The 20,712-nt window shown below is 42.8% G+C and overlaps 1 protein-coding gene across 1 annotated transcript; it reads right to left on the bottom strand.

Moving 5' to 3' along the window:
- Positions 1 to 8,956: 8,956 nt before the first annotated feature.
- neff1 (neuronal intermediate filament family member 1) lies at positions 8,957 to 17,723 on the bottom strand. The gene is made up of 4 exons (XM_006797482.3): positions 16,819 to 17,723; positions 14,704 to 15,021; positions 14,287 to 14,411; positions 8,957 to 10,824 (listed from the first exon to the last, which is right to left on the bottom strand). Exons 1-4 carry the CDS (start codon positions 17,560 to 17,562, stop codon positions 10,476 to 10,478), a joined length of 1,536 nt encoding a protein of 511 aa, XP_006797545.1. The 5' UTR covers positions 17,563 to 17,723; the 3' UTR covers positions 8,957 to 10,475.
- Positions 17,724 to 20,712: the final 2,989 nt, after the last annotated feature.

Genomic DNA, 20,712 nt, shown 5'->3' with positions numbered 1-20,712 from the left:
TGGTTTGGTCAGTCATCTTTTATTTTTTGACTGAGGCCCTTTTCACAATTTGATTTGTAGAATACATCAACTTGGCATCTTCATTTTTTCCTGTTTATTTTGGTTCTTTTTAAAAGGTTCATTCGTGGGATATTTGAAAACATTGCCTCTGTGCAGCTATGCCAAATGAAAACTGTGTGCGTGTGTGTGCTTTTATTATGAAATTTTAGCTAATGTTTACTTGAATATGGGCTAGCTTGACCTTTCCAGCAGAACTCCCTGATGTCATTTTAAGGTGTGGGTTATGTTCAAGAAAAATACTGTAAGATTGACTCAGTGATATTACTAATGCAAACATTGCAACAGTACAGTTGTAGTGAAAAGAAAAGTAATTAATTAAAATGATCTAAATCCAAACTGAGATGAATAACAGTGAAGAATAACATATTACATCTTGTCATTATTTATTTGACAAACACTAAGCCAAAACCTAGTGTGGCAATGTGTAAAAAAAACTAAGTACATTTCCATTGCTCAGTAGCTTGTACAACCATCTTTGGTAGTAATAATTTCAAATAGGGTTTAGGGGCATCTTTCCGAACCTAAGCAATGCTGCCATGCAGTTTTTAGAGAGTAGAGACTTTCTCCTGCCAACACTTCCAAACAAGACATACTTGGTCGTTCTTATTCCATTGATACTGCTATGAATGTTAACATTTAACATGCTATCTAAGGCTTGTAGAGTGGAAAATGCAGCTCTTGTTTATTTTGCAGAAAAGGGTGGTACTTAAAAATAAAAGGAAAAAATGTTTAACAATAAAAGAAATGACCATGCTTTACAATCTTACGCAAATATTAGCATTTTCCAAACTTTTTTTCAACAACAAAAAAATCAGAAAGAAAAACAGAATTTGAACATACACTGTGTGTCCATTTTAGACAAACAAAAACAGAGACAGACTCATGTCTAGAGGACTATTAGACAGAACATGTAAGGCAGTTTCCACCTCTTTACAATTATCTGTAATTTGCACCTTTAACACCAAGTGGCAGCAAACGCTCGCTGGAAGCATGTGTGCCTGCGTTTCAGCTCTGTGGAGCTGACGACATCCAGCTCTTATAAATACTTAATGGCTCGCTGCTGTTGCAGCAGACGTGGAATAAGCGGTGCAGCCCAAATATAACAGTTCAATAGGATGTGGTATCACACTGTTGAGTGTTCACTGTCTGCACATGAGCAGAGCTGCGATGCAGACCAGCATTATTCAGGATGATCAGGCAGAGGCAGTTTGCATTTAGCCTAGCCTACCTGACTCTAAACCTTGTTGCTTAATTCTGGAATATATCAGTAGGTGCCACTGCTGCACTGATTTGCATGACAATCACAGATTTTTTGCATGCATTTGTATTGTAGAAACCACAGGAGTGAGCTGTAAGAGATCAAATGTACACCTGTACAGGAGATGTTCAAAGAATTCTAAACGACAGATTAGCGACTAAACGGAGGAACTGAAGCTTCTTCTCATTTGCTTCAGCCATGTCTCCCCTGGAGGCACGTCTGGCTTATTCTTATCTCCTAATTTAGTTGAATTCTCATAACTCTTCTTTATACGGGTCTTTCTTTATTAGCTTGTGTCTCTTTTATATCTCGCCCTAGTGTTTTATGAGTTGAATTGCCTTGTTTTTGACAGGCTCTGTGCTGCAATTTCCTTTAAAACCAGAAAGAGACAATCAATTTTAAAAGTTTTGTTTTTCATTTGAATAGAATAGAATAGAATAGAATAGAATTGCACACGTACAGCAAAATTGTGGAAGAAAGTTGATAATAACATTTAGCCATGATTAGAAGAAGTATGTTTTATGTCTAATATTTTGAAGTATCACAGAATATTACAGAAATACAACACATTTAATTTTACTGACATTCTGTTTGTTAATCAATACTAATGATGTGTGTTGATGATCGATGCTCAGTCATTAAATTCTGCATTGATTTTGTGACATTTGGTTCTTCAGCGCCTGCCTTGCTTCACTTCATGCTGTTGTTGTTTGTATGGTTATACGGATATATTGTTAGATGCACCATTGATGTGTGTATCTAAACTAATCTAAATTTACTGCAGTCATTTACCATGACTTGTGGAAAGGAGAGCATGCTGTTTAAAAAAAAAGTTTGATGATTCACTGTGTATCCTTTTTCTTTTTAAATGAAGCTGTGACCTAGAAATTCTCTCAAATCACTAAAAGAAGGAAAATGGTTCAGAAAATCACCACACCACACACTCACACACCCGCCCACCTAAAGATTAGGACTGCGGTGATTTGAAGGGTGGGTGGGCGAGTGAAGGGCATTATCCTTGGTGCAGAGTGATGCCGTGGACATGTGTTACTGTGTTTGTTCCTGTCATGCTACGCCTGTCGCCCTTCCTGTGGTGCACAGCCAGTCTGCTGTTTCCGCTCGCCTGGCCTCTCTCTGTCAGGCAGCCCAAATTTTGGCTGGGACTCTTCAGCAGCTCCTCCAGAACTGCAGGGCTCTGGGACATCTGCAATGCAGAAGTCTATATATAGCAATGGTGTGAGAGGGAGAGAGAGAGTGAAAGAGAGAGGGGGGGCAAGACATGTTGGGGGGGGGGGGGGGGTAGGAGAGAGGGAAACAAGGAATAAAAAGTGTCCATCTTGAGCTTGCAGAAAGCAGTTTCATGTTTTACCTCCATATCTTGTGAAATTGAAAACTAGGATGCACATTTAAAAAAACTTGTGTGTCTGTGAAACCCACGCACCAACTGAGTGTCCACTCAGGACGTCAGCACACACGGTGACAAGGACACTGAGGAGAGTGTGGTATCTCACTATTTAACTCACTTAAAAGAGGAAATGTAATCACATTCTTGCAGAGTCCCAGCAAACAGAGCAGGGAAGGTGGGCTGTATACTGCTGAGCATTTACAGCTTTATCTCAGAGAGGGGGGGTCTGGGGAGGGCAGCGGAGGAGGAGCAGGCGAGCAGGTCAATTATGTATGCACCTCCACAAACAACAGAATCTGCTGACAACAGAGCTCAGCACGCACAGAGCAGCATCGCAGCCAAATAAAGGACGGCTGGACAGGCGGACCCGCGGACCACAGGCCTGCAGAGCTGCCGGGGACATTGATCAAAAACTCTTGAATTTTCAATAAGTCTGCCCTCTGACACGCTCTCTGCATTACTCCTCACCACAGAGGTCTGTGCTGAGTCACGATGCTCCTCTTGTCACTGCTGAGCTGAGTTCAGAATGCAGAGAGGAAAGCTTGAGCAGCAGCACGGGCTTTGCACAATAGCTTTTTAAAGGTCATTCCTCACCTGATGCAGATGTGCACCTCTGCCTACACTCAAAAAAGCAATTTATCACCCTAATTAAATGTGAAGCGATAATTTTGAGTAAAATACAATTGAAATATATCAAATCAAAGACTTATTCATTTAAATAATTACTCATTAAGGAAAATGTGCTTGGTTTAATCTGAATGTATACAAATCAGGTCAATTTTATTTGACCAGATTCCATTAAATTGAAATTTTTACATTGTATTTATATAACAAGATTATAAGAACTTCTATTTATTTGAGTTAAAATCTGCATTTTGCCCATGTGCCCCTGTACATCACGTTATTTATTCATTTGAATGATGTATCTGTTAAAGACATAGCTCTCCAGTTTGAGAAACATGTAATCTGCATGTTTACTATCTGAATATTCTTATTCGCTTTACGAGCTTTATGCTAACAGTTCCTATTTAACCAGGCAGCTGCGAGTACATGTAAAAAAGTAACTAATCATATTTTTCTAAAATCTCAAGTGTCAAATGTTATATACTGATAATAAAGCACCATAGATCGAGTCACATGTAATCTTGTTGGTTCATTCAATAATAAAATTTTCTTTTTCTTTTTACTTTTTTATGTGAGCATCCGTATTATGAGATGTGTCATAGTTTCCATGGAAAAACTGCAAGAGTGTGACGTCTGTGATGCAGTATAACAGGGGAAAAAATTGAAAGGTCTTTTTACCTGCAGAAAAACCTTGAGAACAGGCTTTCCTGTGTCATAATACTTTTCTAATATAGTCCATTTTTCACAAAACTTTTTACAGTATGAAGGTACAAATATTTGAATATGTCATGAAATATGCTGAAGTTGTTGTAGTAAATATAATCGGCTGAGGAGGTCAACACTTTCTGCAGATCCAGATGCACTTGCAGGTAGATGTGTGATAAGAAATCCTCCAGCAGAGGCTAAGTTAACCTCAGCGCACTGACTGTATTGATACAGTAAGATGGTGATGTAAAACTATTGATTGCCCCATACAAGATGTATCACATTGCTTTCCTGAAACTAATACGTGCTGCTTTTTCATCTAATCCTCAACTTGGGAGAAAAATCATTCGTCTTTGCTCTTTCCCCTGCTTTCTGACACTTTTATTGATTGTCTCTTTTTTTCTCAGACACACTCGTACTCACACAGACGACTACAGCCCAGGAGCCGGGGGAAAAACCGTCTCGGGCTGTGATGAAGTTCTTGCTGTTGACAGCTGTGCCGGTGGGCCGGTGTTAGCAGGTGCCATCCATCTTTTACCTCTGGGGCAGGCAGAAGTTGAGATGAGCCAAGAGATAAATATCAGGGTAATCAGGAGCCAGGCAGTCGTATCATTGGACGTAGACAGTAAACTGAAGAAAAGTAAATTCAACAACAAGTGTTGTTCCTTCTAACAGCTCATCCTCTTTTAACTAGATCCTCTCTGATGGGTCTCTTATTTGAGGATGATGGACTGAAACCACAAAAAAGATGTATTTAATGTGGCAGTTCAGGTGTTACCTTACAATAATTCAATTCAATTCAATTTTATTTATACAGCGCCAAATCACAACATCAGTCGCCTCAAGGCGCTTTATATTGTAAGGTAGACCCCACAATAATACATACAGAGAAAAACCCAACAATCATATGACTCCCTCTGAGCAAGCACTGTGGCAACAGTGGGAAGGAAAAACTTCCTTTTAACAGGAAGAAACGTCTGGCAGAACCAGGCTCAGGGAGGGGCGGGGCGGGGCCATCTGCTGCGACCGGTTGGGGTGAGAGAAGGAAGACAGGATAAAGACATGCTGTGGAAGAGAGACAGAGGTTAATAACAGATATGATTCAATGCAGAGAGGTCTTTTAACACACAGTGAGTGAGAAAGGTGACTGAAGAACAAACACTCAATGCATCATGGGAATTCCCGGCAGCCTACACCTATTGAAGCATAACTAAGTGAGGATTCAGGGTCACCTGGTCCAGCCCTAACTATATGCTTTAGCAAAAAGGAAATTTTAAGCCTAATCTTAAAAGTAGAGATAGTGTCTGTCTCCCGAATCCAAACTGGAAGCTGGTTCCACAGAAGAGGGGCCTGAAAACTGAAGGCTCTCCCTCCCATTCTACTTTTAAATACTCTAGGAACAACAAGCAAGCCTGCAGTGTGAGAGCGAAGGGCTCTAATAGAGTGATATGGTACTACAAGGTCATTAAGATAAGATTATTTAAGATCTTGTAAGTGGAAGCCAGATTCTGAATTCAATTTTGGATTTAACAAGGAGCCAATGAAGGGAAGCCAGTATAGGAGAAATATGCTCTCTCTTTCTAGTCCCTGTCAGGACTCTTGCTGCAGCATTTTGGATTAGCTGAAGGCTTTTCATGGAGTTACAGAAATAATGTGTAGATACGTGTCAGCTAATGTGTAAACAATGAAAGCACTCACCTTGTCAGCTGAGATGTGTCGATGACGTGTCAGCTTCAGTGTCAGCTTCAGTGTCAGGCATAGAAGGAGCAAATGTCAGTTGCGGAGGAGTGGGGGCATTAAGTACATCGTTTTAGCATCGACTATTTTTATACATTTGCACATATTTGTGATGGAAATGTAGCTGATGTGACTGTTCAGCATAAACTGGGACAGGAATATACTCCAGTGGGACTTTCTGCATTGCTTTTGAGGTTGTTGCAGGAATTAATTTGCTTTCATTTTAGGTGCCACCTGTTTCCATGAGTGATACATTAATTTATAAACCTTGGGACATTAATAGCTCACATCTCTTTCAGCATGGCTTCAAACCTTTCTGCAAAGTTAAAACAATGTTTGGGGCATAGGTGAGTTCAGACCCTTTTTGTGGTTGCTTGATCCCCAGATTTCACCAGAACACCCCTAAAAATTACTATATTAATAGTATTAATAATATTGTATTTTAGTATTATTTTCTGACACTAGCTGGCAGAAAGAAAATGTTAAACACATTTTAACTGAAATATAGGAAAACTAACATTGTATTAGACAAGTAGTTTTTCATGTATTTCATGGATGCTTTGCATGCTTTTCAGTAGCACACTTAAAAAAATACCACTGGACATTCTCCACACAGCATATTGATATGAATGGCAGCATTTTACAGGATTCATATCACTCTAAATGTGGCTGAACAGGATGGATGCCACTACACTGATGTGACGGACTAAAATTTATTCTCCAATCCTGAATTTGGGGAACGTGATGCTCCATGCTGAGTCTGCATAATAAAGGCAGGGTTTGTATGATTTCAGAAACTTTAATATAAAAAAAACTCTACCAGTTTCCTCCATGTACAGGTCTGTGGAGTGGCAGCATGATTTTTTAGTTTCTGTACTGAACAATACTACTTGATTATTTGGTGGACTGCCTCTGTGTGATTAAGAGACTGAAATAATGTTGTGCATGGTTCTCATTTTATCTGCTTTACCATAAATGCTTCTTTAACCTCTTCAATAACAGAGCCTTTGCCTTTGGTTTGATAACTAAAGGCTCCACCTTACAACAGGTGGATTAGATTGAAATCTCTGAAATTATTCACCCATGACAACAGGTCATCTAACTAATTAGGTTGCTTTTGAAGGCAATATTGTAATGTTCATCTAATCAAATTGAGATTTGAAATGTAAAAAGGGTTGATTACATTTGCAAACAGCATATTTATTGATATTAATTGATAGACACTGCATGTATGATATTATGATTGGGAGCTAAGTCCACCTACATTTTAAGCCTAGAATCAGCCCTGGTTTGGGGCTAAATTTTAAGGCTCATTTCCATAAACAAGATCTTTGTTAGCAAACTAGCAACAATACTTGGCTCCTCTGTTGTCAGCAAGAGGAAAGGAAGCAAGTAACTTTCATCCTAAAACTGATCTCTGTTGCTTGTGATTCTGAGAGGGAGACTAACAGTAATTCAATACAATTCAGTTCAATTCAATTTTATTTATAAAGTGCCAATCACAACAACATTTTTTTCCCTCTAATAGGCTGTTTTAGGTATGAGCAAGTTCGTTTAAAGGAGACTCTTACCCAGTGGCAGGGGGGTCGTTGATCATCATATCGGCATCTTTTCCTGCAGTGAGTGGAATTATCATATTTCATTACTTCAAGTAACCTTTTCAGCAGCATAATTTGTCACTGTCAGCTTTATCAGTAAGCACTGTACATATATATAGACTCCAGACATTAATTTTACTCCTCATTTACATTTTAAATACAAACATATTCAAATAAGTTTGAATCCATGGTTGACACTGAATGAATAAGATTTAAGTAGTTTAATTAATTTGCTTTTGTGTAACTATTTTAACAAGAGCTATTTTGTTTATTTAGTTTTTCTTTTTTGAGTTAAAGAAACCATTTAAAAAAATGTCTGATTAATGTTGATTAACTGTTTTGTTGATTAAGTTTTCTGCACCTATAAGTATGACTTATGTGTATCTAGTCTGCACTTTTTTTATTATTATTATTATGTGTATCTAGTCTGCACTTGTCCACTAATATTTTGGTACATGTGGATGTGTTGGAAAACGTTTTGATGCTAAAACACTTTGGAGCTCTTAATTGCTTTATTTTTGTTCCATTTATCAGTATATTACTCAAGTTGTGTTTATCCTTTAAGTTAAAGGAGCAACAGAGCAAAGCTGTGACACCAAGAGTGCAGTGAGTACCTGATTTGTTAACTGTCACGATAGTAGTATAGTTAGTATACAGCAGGAAAACCTTTGAGGTGGCTATCAAGTTATCTTGCTGATTTTCTCTTCAATTTGATTCAGGTGAATTTTTATATAATCAACTTACAACAGTTGTCTCAATGCACTTTATTTATGAAGACCATCCAGTATTCTGGAAAACCCCAACAATCAAACAGTCCCTCATGAGCAAACACTTTGCAACAGTGGGAAAGGAAAGCTCCCTTTAAACAGGAAGAAACCTCAGTCAGAACCAGACTTAGGAAGGGAGAGAGAAATGAACCCACCCACCTGAAATTTCATGGCTTTAAAAGGTTAAACTCATATGTTGCTTTTATGTAATTTTTAAAAAGTAAACAAGACTGTAACAAATTTTCTGTAATATGTATAACATGGGGCAGCACGGTGGTTAGCACTGTTGCCGCACAGCAAGAAGGTCCTGAGTTCAATTCCACCATCAGGCTGGGGTCTTTCTGTGTGGAATTTGCATGTTCTCCCCGTGTTTGCGTGGGTTCCCTCCAGGTACTCCGGCTTTCTCCCACCGTCCAAAGACATGCAACTTGTGGGGACAGGTTAATTGGAAAATCCAAATTGCCACGAGGTGTGAATGCGGGAGTGAATGTGAGTGCGAATGGTTGTCTGTCCCTGTGTGTTGGCCCTGCCAACAGACTGGCGACCTGTCCAGGGTGTACCCCGCCTCTCGCCCTATGACAGCTGGGATAGGCTCCAGCGCCCCCCGCGACCCTGAAAAGGAGAAGCGGAAGCGAATGGATGGATGTATAACATGTTATAACTTCCTTATCTTCAACAGAAAAATGTTAGCAAGTTACCCAAATTAAATAAAATAAAATGTTAACTACATGCACTACTACTACTACATGCATGAATGTTTGTGTGCTTAGCTTTTAGTGAATAAAGAAGACACAGACGTGGCTTTTTGGTTAATAAATGTCTTTATTTGGCTTTGAGAGGAACATCACTCCATGAGAGAGCAGCACGTACAGTCACAGTTGTAAAGCAGAACGGTTTGGAAAGTGTCAGCACTCCTCTACTTCCCCAGAAACAAGTGAGCTGCAGGTGAAAACATGTTTCTTTTAACTTTCATTTATGATTAAGGCAATTTCTTTTTTAATTGAACACACAACAAGCAAAAATCTACTCATCCAGCAGTTATTCAAGCTCCGAGAATCAGGCCATGCATTCATATCCGTTGGTTGATTCATTTGTCAATAAAGAAACAATAATAGGGAGATAAATGATGAAGGACACGACAGAAGGTGATAGAAGAAGTTATGGGGAAAATAGCCCTTTTATGTGACTCTGTATACATAAACCATAAACCCAGGAGAATCTACTCTAACAGACACTTGCAGTCTTGGCTGAGGACTGTCAGCGTCAGCACCACCTGCCTGCTCCTAACACCTACGCTCACCTTCACCTTGTTTCCTGTTTCAGCAACATGAAACCAAAGCACCACCACATTTATGTGAGGGGAAAGAAAACAAGCTGGTGTGTGAGATGATCGGATAAAGTGTATGACAAATGATTCAATCAAAGGGAGGAGGACTTATATTCCCAAAATATATACAGCAGCAAAAACTCTACATTTTCACACCCAGCGACTCTGTAGCAACCTACCTTTCCACCCACCCTTCCTACATGTACATTTATGTTTTTCCAGGTTTGCCAGTATTGCTGTGCTATGCTGCAGTTAAGAAGGAGGGAGAAAATTAAAGGGGGTGAAATGAAGAACTAAGCAGCGGCTAATGGAAAGGAGAGGAAGCATTCACCTGCCGTGTGAAATGAGGAGTTGGGACTTCCAGTCAGGATAGAAAATTTCCTGCCTAACAGGCCGACATTCAGGAATGAGCTGGTGACGCTTCATTTGATGACAAAATCTTTAACTTACAGGAATCGCCAACTTTTAAATGTAAAAATCAAATAGCACCGTAAAGTTGGACTGGCTGTTTCACATGCTCCAGGATCTGTGCGTTTCTCTTTAAAAGTCTGTGTGCTGACAGGTTTTGATTGCTCTTACTGTGAATATTAATTACCAATGGCACGTTTGCTGTTGCTTGGTCAAAAGACGGATCATTCCCCTTTTCAGACTTGTGAAACTCGGTGGCATCGTGCTAGCTTCCTGCGCTTTTCTCTGTACTCCTGCGACGTAGAGTAGTGACAGCTACAGCAGATTTATGGAAGTGATTTGAACTCGTTTGCTACTGTAGTACTAGCTAGTCTCTAAATCTCCTTTTCCATCTAATAAAGATTGAACTAATCACTTACAGAGCAAACAGAGACTGAAAAACACAGGTGTGAGGCATCTGGATTGTGCAGATGTGTGTGTGTGTCTGTGTGTGTCTGTGTGAGATGATGTGAACATGAACAGATCCATAGGTGACTGATCGTGGAACGTGGAATGCGTTATTGATGACGGTGATGACAAAAGCAGTTTAGCTCTTGCTGTTCTTCCCGGTGGGGCTCTCCTTCTTCTTCTCCTCTTTCTCTTTTGGCTTCTCCTCCTCCTCTTCCTCCTCCTCCTCACCCTCTTCGCCCTCTTCTCCCTCCTCACCGTCCTCCTCTCCCTCCTCGCCATCTTCTCCCTCCTCACCCTCCTCTTCTCCCTCCTCGTCCTCTTCTTCCGCTTCCTCTTGCTCCTCCTCTTCAGGCTTAGCTCCGGACTTCCTGTAAGCGCCGAGAGTGTAGGTGCGGCCGGACATGTAGGAAAAGCCGGGATAGCCAGACTGGACCATTGCGCCGCCGACAGAGCTGAGGCGACACTCCTCGCCTTCCAGCAGCTTCCTGTGCAGATGGAGAAACAGAGGACAAAAGGTGACGTCACCGCCTACGCTGGACGTGCTACTTTTAGATGCTCAGTGCATCCCTCTGAAGGGATCTAATGTCACCGTGATATCAGATGAAGCACCTCTGCTGTCTGTTTTGGTGCTTTTGCAGTTTTACATCATCTTATTTCAGTTGGAAGTGTCTGACTTCTCTTAGTGAAAACATTAAAATCACATTTTAGGAAAGTAGGTGAGGGAGCACTCCTCTCGTGTGACATGAAGCAAATGTCCCAGGATCATGTTGGGATGTGTTTAAGCTACAATTTCAATTCAACTATTTATATAGCTCCAAATCACAACAGTATCTTATATATTTTAAAGTAAAGACCCTATAATAATACAGAAGAAAAACCCAACCACCTCTATGGAGATAGTGGGAAGGAAAACGTCCCTTTTTACAGGGAGAAACCTTCAGTAGAACCAGGCTCAGGGGGGCAGCGATTTGCCACCACCAACTGGGGGTGAGGGGACAAAAGACACACTGTGTAAGAGAGCTAGGGTTAATAATAACTAATGAGTAAATGCAAAGTGGTGTATAAACACATAGTTAGTGAAAAGTGGTCAGTGACGAGGAAACACTCCATCGGAAGACCTCAGCAGCCTATATCTATTGCATCACAAGTAACATAGGATTCAGGGTCACCTGATCCAGCCCTAATTATATGCTTTATCAAAAAGGAAAGTGTGTCTCTGTGTGGTCTGTGGCTCTGCTGAGGAGGAGGGGTGGCTCAGCGGGCAGTGCCAGGGAGGCTGTCAGGGCAGCTAGGGCTGTTCAAGTAATCAGACTCTCCCTAACGAGGCCGCAGGGAGCAGAGGGGAGAGCTGTGGTGGGAACGAGACTGCTGCAAAGCTGCACAAAGCAGTTTGAAAAGATAAAGCACTGCGATAAAACATCGCCAACTCTGCAACAGTGTGTCGGGTCCTTTGTGTCACACAAAGTCTTGTGTCTAATCTTAAAAGTAGACGAGGCATCTGTCTCCTGACTCCAAACTGGGAACTTGTTCCACAGAAGAGAAGACCTACACCTACTCATTTTTAAAAGGTTTATATAAATAAAGTGGAATTTTGCACGCAGTGTGTCCTTAAAAGCAAAATCTAAATGTCAATATTAAACACTTGTCGTTATATTAATCACTTCAATAAACAAGATACAGTGTGGTTTCACTCCAAAACTCTTATAATAATGGAGTAATAAGCACACAAATGGCAAACAATTAACATCTATAATATGATTTCAAACAGATTTATGTATTGTGTTGCAGAGATATTTGCTGAAGTTTGTTGGCGAACCAGCTGCCTTATGTAATACCTTTGTACCTCGAGATGGTGCAATCAATCCAACAGGAGGGGAGAAGCACCACACTGAGATCATGCTTAGATTTTTCTTTTAAACAGACTATGATGCTGACCTCTTATCAGTCACTTTGAGAACCAGTCAGTGAACGAAAGAGTAAATATATTGTTGAATGAAGCTCTTGACAAGTGACCACCAGCTAGCTGCACTGAAGCTTTTTTTGCAGACAATTATTGTATAACTTTTCCAGCAAGTATTGACGCAAGTATTGATCTGCCAGATGATTTTCATCCTATGGGTATCTGGAAATGGTGGAAAATAACACCAGTTGCTACAATGGTCATGTGCTGTGAAACTGAAAGAAAAATCAGCTAAGAGAGACACGTAGCTAAAGCTCCACAGTGGCTGCTGTGTCCCATTTTGAAACTGCCACATCCAATCCTACAATAATTGCCTTTCATACCAGAGTAAAAGTAGGATGACAACCTCTTTGTGACTAGGAAACATCACTTATTGCCTTTTACATTGTTACGTTCCCCCCGAAGGGGTCTGGGCCTGCGAGTGAGGGGACCAGTAACAAATGAGTCCAGAACTAACATACATTTTTCTACATTTCGTGACTGATTGGAAGTAGTTGTGTTTGCTCCTCAGAGGTTGCGTGTACAACAAACTCATCCAATCAGTCTCTGGGTGTCCACCGATGACCGTGAAGTGATTGTACAGGTCACTTGGTAGTAGGTGACCTGTCTGCAAACAATTACGGTCTGATACAGCCTAAGTGCAATCACCCTCAGACAGATTGGCAAAGGTTTGCAAATAAGTGTTGTCTAATTGATAAACCCAGACAGATTGAGTGCAACTGGTTAGCAATGACTAAGATACAGATGCAAACTCATAGCAGACTTTATCTTGACACACCAAAGTCACTTGAAGACAGCAACTGAGCGCGAGTGGTTGCAGACCTGGTCTCAGCCTTTGAAGCAATGGTTTCATAGGCGAAGATCACAAGTTCACTTGGAACAGTAATTTTGTTGCTGCTGTGATCTGCAAACACTGTTTTTCCTCGTGTGGCAGGGTGTGGTTTGTCACTCAGCTGCAGGGGATGGGTGGAGCAGCGGGTTCAGGGTCTGGTGTCTGGGAAGGCTACTGGCAGATTCCTTTGTCTGCAGAGTCAAAGGAAAAAAAACTCCCCTTTCCCTTCTGTATGCTTTGTACCAATTTGCCCTTCAGCGTGTTCGGACGCCCCGCCACCTTCCAGTGCCTCAGGGTACTGCGTCTGCACGCTGCATATCCTGCCACCTATCTGGATGACATCATCATCCACAGTGACACCTGGGCAGAGCATGTGCAGCGGGTGGCTGCAGTCTTGGAGTCCCTGAGCCCCTGCTCTACACGTCTAACTTTTCCCTCCCTTTTATTCTACACATTGACGCTTCAAACAGAGGGCTGGGTGCCATGTTATCCCAGCAGGTAAGGGTGGGGGAGGTTGATCACCCCGTCGTGTACATCAGCAGGAAACTGTCAGAACGGGAGGCCAGCACAGTGGGCAGTGGTACATGGAGAAGGAGTTCCTGGCCATCCGGTGGGCGGTCGATTCTCCTCCTTATTACTTCTAGGGCCATCCATTCACCCTCTCTCCAGATCACACCCTGCTGCTGTGGCTCCATCGCATGAAGGATGCCAATGTCCAGATCACCCCCACGGTTGTAACTGGCTCTCCAGCCTTATAAGTTCAAGGTAGTCCAAAGGCCAGGGGCACAGATGGTTGGAGGGATGGAGCAGCGAGTTTGTGGTGTGGTGTCAGGGGAGCCTGACCCACACGGCTGACCCCCATCATCTAATCATGCCCTCTCTTTTGAGTAGGACACCGGGACCTACTGGTGTGCTGTGTGTGCTATCTATGCTGTGCTTGAGACATCAGCTGAAAAGCTGCACAACCAAAGGTGTGGCGATACGAAAAACCCCCACTGTAAATAAACATTGAACCTTCTGGCAACGTTGTGTGCATCGGGTCCTTTGTCACACCTAGGTTTATAACATACTGTGCTATTATTATTGTATGTATGTTTTCAGCTTAGTTCAACCTGCCCAAATGATGACTGCTGTTCTGTTTGTAATATTACAGACCTGTACGCAGCAATCTCAATATCCAGTGCCATCTTAACATTCAGTAGGTCCTGGTATTCACGTAGATGACGAGACATTTCTCCTTTCGTACTACGCAGGGCAGCTTCCAGCTGCTGAATGGTATCCTGTATGCACAAACAGACACATGCACATATTAGCCAGCATTAGCCTTATGTGACCTATGGCTTTTATTATTAACTCCTCACCAGTGTATGAATGTGAGAGTGAATGAATAGTGGTATTGTAAAGCGCTTTGAGGGGTCCCAAAAAGCGCTATATAAATGCAATCCATTATTATTATTATTTTGTTAGCTACTTTTTGGTTGTTTTTGTCTGTAAATAATACGGTAAAGTCTTTTTTAAGGTTTCTAACAATTAGCTTAATAAAGGTATAAAAAAATACAATTATTTACATACCTGCATCTCACCAATTTCATTGTTATGGTGATCTTCCATCTCTGCAATCTGCCTCTCCAGAGCTTCATTGTGGCCCCTGAGGGCCTCAATCTCCAGGGTCCGAGCCTGCACCTGTCTGCGGTATTCGCTCAGCTCCTCCTTGGAGTGCTTGATGGCATCTTGGTTGCGGGCAGCCGCCTCGGTCACACTGGCAAACTTGGAGCGGTACCATTCCTCTGCCTGGGACTGGTTCCTAGCTGACAGGCTCTCATACTGGGCCCTGATGTCCTTCAGGGCTGCAGCCAGGTCAGGTTTGCTGATATCCATCTCCACTGACACCTTGATTCAAAAAAAGTAGAAAGTAAAAATTGTTTGTGTTTACTGTATATGTTGAGTTTACAACTGTAAATAAAATGTGGCAATTTTTTTTTAAATCACTCATCCTTATATTTAAGAGATGCACAGTTATAAGCTGTGTACATTTCGAAAACTGCTTTAGCTCACTGATTAAGAATTATAAGTTCATTTTGATCCCGATCAACCATATTATTATATAATGTGGAACCATCATTTTCCACAAACACAGCTTTTTTGAATCTCTGGCTCATGCTGGGAAAGTTTATGCTTTTAATACTCAGTGGGTAAATCTTAGTGTTTCTCTGATTGGATGTCTGTTCTTTGAAAAGTGGTGACTGTAACAACAAACTGCTGAAATCACTGTCACCGTGGATGACAAACAAAGCCATTCTAACTCTGGCTTATCTGCAGCTATTAACCTGATGAAAATATCAGCGTGTCATTGTGAATTTCTTTTAAATACTGAATACTGTTAATGCATGTTAATGCGCTTGTGTAGCAGTTAAACTACCCTTTTCTCTAGCGCCGCAACATAAATGTTTACGGTGAGCGGTGTGCTGATGAGCTGGTGGACTGCGGCGCTGATGAATGGACTGCTGACTCAGACATCTCTGCTGCAGAAAGCTGTGCTGTCAATAGCTTTTATGGTACTCAAATTCCCCACAGGGGGGAAAAATGAGAACCCCTGGAGAAATCTACCTAGCAACCACCAGTTCGTGACTAACTTAATAAGCACAAGCTCGCGAAGGACGTCGCTTCACATAAAGACAAGTTTCACGCAAATCTTCTTCTTTTTATCTTGCTCTGTCGACAGCGGGGCATAAATAACATCCCAATAAACATGAAAATAACTCACTCTTGAGCATAAACTCGAGCTATGCGCGTCACACGTGGCTAGAACAAAGTGGGAAATGGTTTGAACCGCCATACTGCCCTATGAAGGCAGTTTATCACGTTAATATGTAACCTACACGAAACTAGCGCTAGAGTTTGTCCTGCCTGGGACGACCACACCCCTGCGCTATTTCTCCGCATTTTCTCCCCCCTCTGCCCCCTCTCCCCCCCTCTCTTTTAGGAAATGGTAGCAAGCTAACGGCGGGTCTTACAGTAGTTTACATGAACTTTATAGTTGACCTTGGTGCAAAGCAGGTAGCCTATCTCTCCGCTGTCGCACTCTTATAATGTTAGTCAGTTTTCTGGGCAATTCTCTACACGAAACGACCGAAAAACAGACACTTCAAAAACAGCTTTAAGTTGGCACGAGGGGGCGTGAGCACAGGAGCGCGCGGGACACCGCAGGGACGCTCGCGACTCTCCTGCTTTCAGAGAGGGAGGGAGGACAGCGCGTGGTGCTGAAACGGAACTGCAGTGCCATTAATTTTCATGTGCGCGCCGTTCAGCACGTCGAAGCGACGTAGAAAAGACGACTGCCGACAGACTTTTACACCCTAACAAATCTGTAGGTCACTGCTTTCCCGAACTACTCACAAAAATAAGAAAGAAAAAAGGGTTTGTTGTTGTGTTGAGTGCAACAAATTAACAAGTTCCTCTGTTGTGCATTACAGACGTTGTAGTTTGTTTGTGGCCACTAAGGTGACTATGAAGTGTAAAAACACTCAAGCCTGGAGACCACCTGTGTTTGTGGGTAACACTGTGTTTCTGGTGATATTCTGTGGCTTTAAAACTAGTGGTTAATCGCATTTCTGACCAGTTGACCGTCGGCGGGTGTAATCCTTGCGTGTCTACGGGCAGGCCGTCAGACCCCCGTGGGACGTGTACCTGTGTGGCCTGCAGTGAACCCTGGAGCTCCTGCAGCTCCTCCTCGTGGACTTTCCTCAGGAAGGCGATCTCATCCAGGAGCAACTCCACTTTCTTCTCCAACTCCAGGCGCGCCAGGGTGGCGTCGTCGACGTCCTTCCGGTAGCCCTTCAGGGTGTTCTCCGCCTCCTCCCGCAGCCTGCTTTCTTCCTCGAACTTCTCCTTCATGCGCTCCAGCGTGTCGTTCATCTGCACGCAGTCCAGGTGCATCTGGCTCTTCTCGTGAGTCAGCTCCTCCACGCGCGCTCGCAGCTCGCGGATCTCCTGCTCGTAGAGCTCGTGCAGGCGAGAAGGCTCGCTGTTGCGCTGGCGCAGCAGTGTGACCTCGGCCTCCAGGATTTTGTTTTGCTGCTCCAGGTTGTGCACCTTCTCGATGAAGGACACGAAGCGGTCGTTGAGGCCCTGCAGCTGCTCCTTCTCGTTGGTGCGGATGATCTTGAGCTCGTTGGTGACCGCGGTGGACTGGGTCAGGTCCACCGCGTGGTCCGGCATGGAGGAGAAGACCCGGCCGGGGGCCGCTGTCCGGCGGTAGGTGGTGGAGGAGGAGATCGCTGAGGGGGAACCATAGGTGCGGTGGCTGCTGCGGTACCCCGCAGAGTGCAGGCGGGACGGGCTGCTGCTACCCAGGCCGACGCGACCGGAGCGCGGGGCATCTCCGAAGATCTTCCGATAGGAGCTGCTGTAAATCTCGCTGGAGTAACTCATGGTTCCTTCACCTCGGTTGAATTGGGCCGATGCCTTTGCTCTGCACAGGGAAGCGTGTGTGCGTGTGTGTGGAGTTCAGGAGTGTGACAGGATGAGTGTGTGTGAGAGAGAGAAAGTGAGATGCGAGTGATGTCTGCCCGGGACAGGTGCTTTTATAGGGAAGGCGCCGGCGCATCATTTGACGCAGCAACAACAGAAGACGAGGGGAAACCTGCAAGCTTTTGCAGAAAGCCTCCACCCTCTGGGGAGACACGAAGTCACTCATGCATCTCCTCCTTTCCGCCCTGCAGCTCCAGCTCAACAAAATCACACTCAACGACGAGCAGGCTTCTGCACGGTCTTTGCTGTCCGTGCCCGAACTGAGATCATTAAAATCTAACTTTTTCTTTTCAAGTTACCAACTACTGATCGCACTTAGTGCCACCCGGATAAACACATCGTAACACAAACACAGACACAGGTGTAATCTGAATTACAGCACATTCATTATGCACTTATCTATGGTGTTCACTGTAACTGCAGTATTTTTTTTCCTGCGCTGTCGCAGCAGAATGGGAAATGGGATCGATGTACAGAGCTTTGCCCAGAGTGTGTTTTGGTGGTGCTGCAGTCTGCAGTCAGCCCCCCCCCCCCCCCGGACCACCGCAGTGTGGGAAGACGGGATAATATCACATTAGTGTCAAAAATGTGCGTAAAGTGTGTATTTTTTACGCACTCCTATGTTTCAGTGCTGCGCAGAGCGGTCTCTGGCCTTGGTCCTGATCTAGGCTGGAGACAGAGGCGAAGGACCACGCCCCTGCAAAGTACAGGACACCCACCCGCGGGACCGCAGCCTCAACAGCTCCGAACAGCACAGGAGGCGCCTCCAGTGCTGCTGCTCAAGCTGCCTGTCTGGAACAGATCCCAAGCGCAGACATCGCCAGGTCATCTTAAATCACCTTAAACTACTTTCCATTGGTCTCGTTTCCCCCACAAATTATTATCAAACAGGGGTCAGTGAAGAGTTGCCATAGTCTAAAGTTACAGAACAATGTTAAGTGAGCAGAAATTGATATTTTATTTAGCTTTATGAATTTGATTGGATTTATTTTTTTATCTGCAAATTTGGAAAACAGTGACTTTTAAATAGAACTATTTGCACTGTAGCAAATTATTGTCACATATCATCGGACTTGTTGTTTGGAATGCAACATTCCTTTTTAATAAGTCACACTGATTTCAGTCAAACATTTCCAAAGTTGATGCACTGAATTAATCACACGTCATGAGTGACGAAACTTCTCGAATGCAGTTTTTTCCTGAGGGCAGCAGGGGGCGCCCACTCTGGCTGTAAAGGTTAGGCAGATTGTATAGATGTACATGAGAAAATGACCCTGAAGTACACTCTATTACCTCGGTTGATGTCCACAAATGCTTATTAAATATAACATGATACTTATTTTGTAAATTATAGCCCACCTATAGCTTCCCATGTAAACACTGGGCCAAACCAAACATGTTGATTGAGTGATGTGAGTAAAGCAGCAGCCCAAAGAAGCTTTGTAGTGGAATAAACATTAAAGCAGGGATGCTTTATCTTGCCTTACTTTTAAGCTGTATAGTTGTGAGAATGATGGTTCAAAGAGCTCACCTCAACTCTTCAAAGCACCAGCCAACAACCAAAAAAGAAATTCCATGACACATACCTTTATCTTTTATATACAGACTGTGCTCAAAATTGAATTTTATGTGACCACGTTCACTATAAAATCTAAACCTTTTGCTTGAATATGCTTGAATGTGTAGGTAAACACACCTGAACACTGTGGGAAGTGTCTCAGGGCTGAAGCAAATGTGTCACAGTTTTAATAAGGAGATGAAGATTTTTGAAAACAACAAATTTTGAAATAAGCTCATAGCTGAAGAAAGAACAAAAATCTTGAAAATCTGTGTCCATTTGCCCCTGTAGTTTCTAATGAGACAAACAGGTCTTAAAGAAAATTGAGAAAATAAAGTTTATAGTCTAAATATAACAAAATGTTATATTTTAAAGAAGTGGAGCAAAGATACAGCTGAACTGAGAGACCGGTCGAGCCACTTTTCAGATCCATTTGATGTTGATTTTGATCCAGGCCTTTCCACAAATCATGTAGTTTAAATAAATATTAATAATATTATCAAAAATCTGAATAAAGATGATGTTTTTCACTTTAACTTTCGTATTTTATTTGATGAATGCATAAACACAGGCAGAGAGACATTTTAATCACTAGGGGGCAACAAAGCACCAACGTTACACTCCTGAGCTCACAGTCTGAACTGATGCTGAGCACGTGTAAACAAAAACTTCCTTATTACAGTATCCTTTAATTCCCTCATGTTCATGACTGCAGCTGTAATGTGGATCGTGTTTTTGAGCTCTCCTGGGAAGATGCCCGGGCCTTTGATAGAAGGCAGTGATGATCTGGTGAAGGTTTAAAGTCACTGAGCTGGGATGTAAAACTTCAACACAGTGGGCATCTGTGTGTGTGTGTGTGTGTGTGTGTGTGTGTGTGTGTGTGTGTGTGTGTGTGTGTGTGTGTGTGTGTGTGTGTGTGTGACAGTGAGGGACCTTGGCTCTTCCATCATTGTGACCATCAGTGGCAACAAAAGGGCCTATTGATGCAGGGTACTGGTGACTCAGCAGGAAATATCAGGTACCCACAAATATCTGAATTCTGTGCTTGTGTCTCCATCAGCCTCCCTGCCCACTTTTGTAGTTGCCATTCAGCACAGTAACAGCACGTACACCAGCTGTATTTAAATAAGCTTTGTTAAAAGCATCATAATCTTTGATATCAATTCCTCATTTTCTGTCTGCATTTACTGCAGCTTCAAAAACCTTCAGTTCAACGTGCAGGTGAAATGTGCAGAGCTTTTTTAATATAAAAACAGGGACGCATTCATTCTGAGGCGTCAGTGCAATGAAGTGCAAGCAAGACCAGTGGGGAGGATGTTCTTTGCCTGCAGTCAGTGCCGCCAGGTGGATTTTCTTTTATGCTGGAGATGCACTGGGGTGTTTTATGGCAAAATAACAGAAAGAGGGCGCTGTTCTTCCAGCAAAAGCAGGAATGAAGCTTCCAGGGTTTGTAGCAAATGGTGGAACAAGTGAGAGGTTGGAGGGATAATAAA

Source organism: Neolamprologus brichardi, chromosome 12 (assembly GCF_056152115.1).
Source record: "Neolamprologus brichardi isolate AB-2024 chromosome 12, ASM5615211v1, whole genome shotgun sequence".
Lineage (NCBI taxonomy): Eukaryota > Metazoa > Chordata > Actinopteri > Cichliformes > Cichlidae > Neolamprologus > Neolamprologus brichardi.
This window is presented reverse-complemented; position numbering and strand designations above follow the sequence as displayed.

Coding starts and splice junctions, on each gene's coding strand:
- neff1 (XM_006797482.3), bottom strand. CDS start 17,562: ATGAGTTACTCCAGCGAGATTTACAGCAGCTCCTATCGGAAGATCTTC. Junction 14,412..14,703: donor ATGAAATTGGTGAGATGCAG/GTATGTAAATAA, acceptor TTGTGCATACAG/GATACCATTCAGCAGCTGGA. Junction 10,825..14,286: donor ATTGAGATTGCTGCGTACAG/GTCTGTAATATT, acceptor CCATCTGCACAG/GAAGCTGCTGGAAGGCGAGG.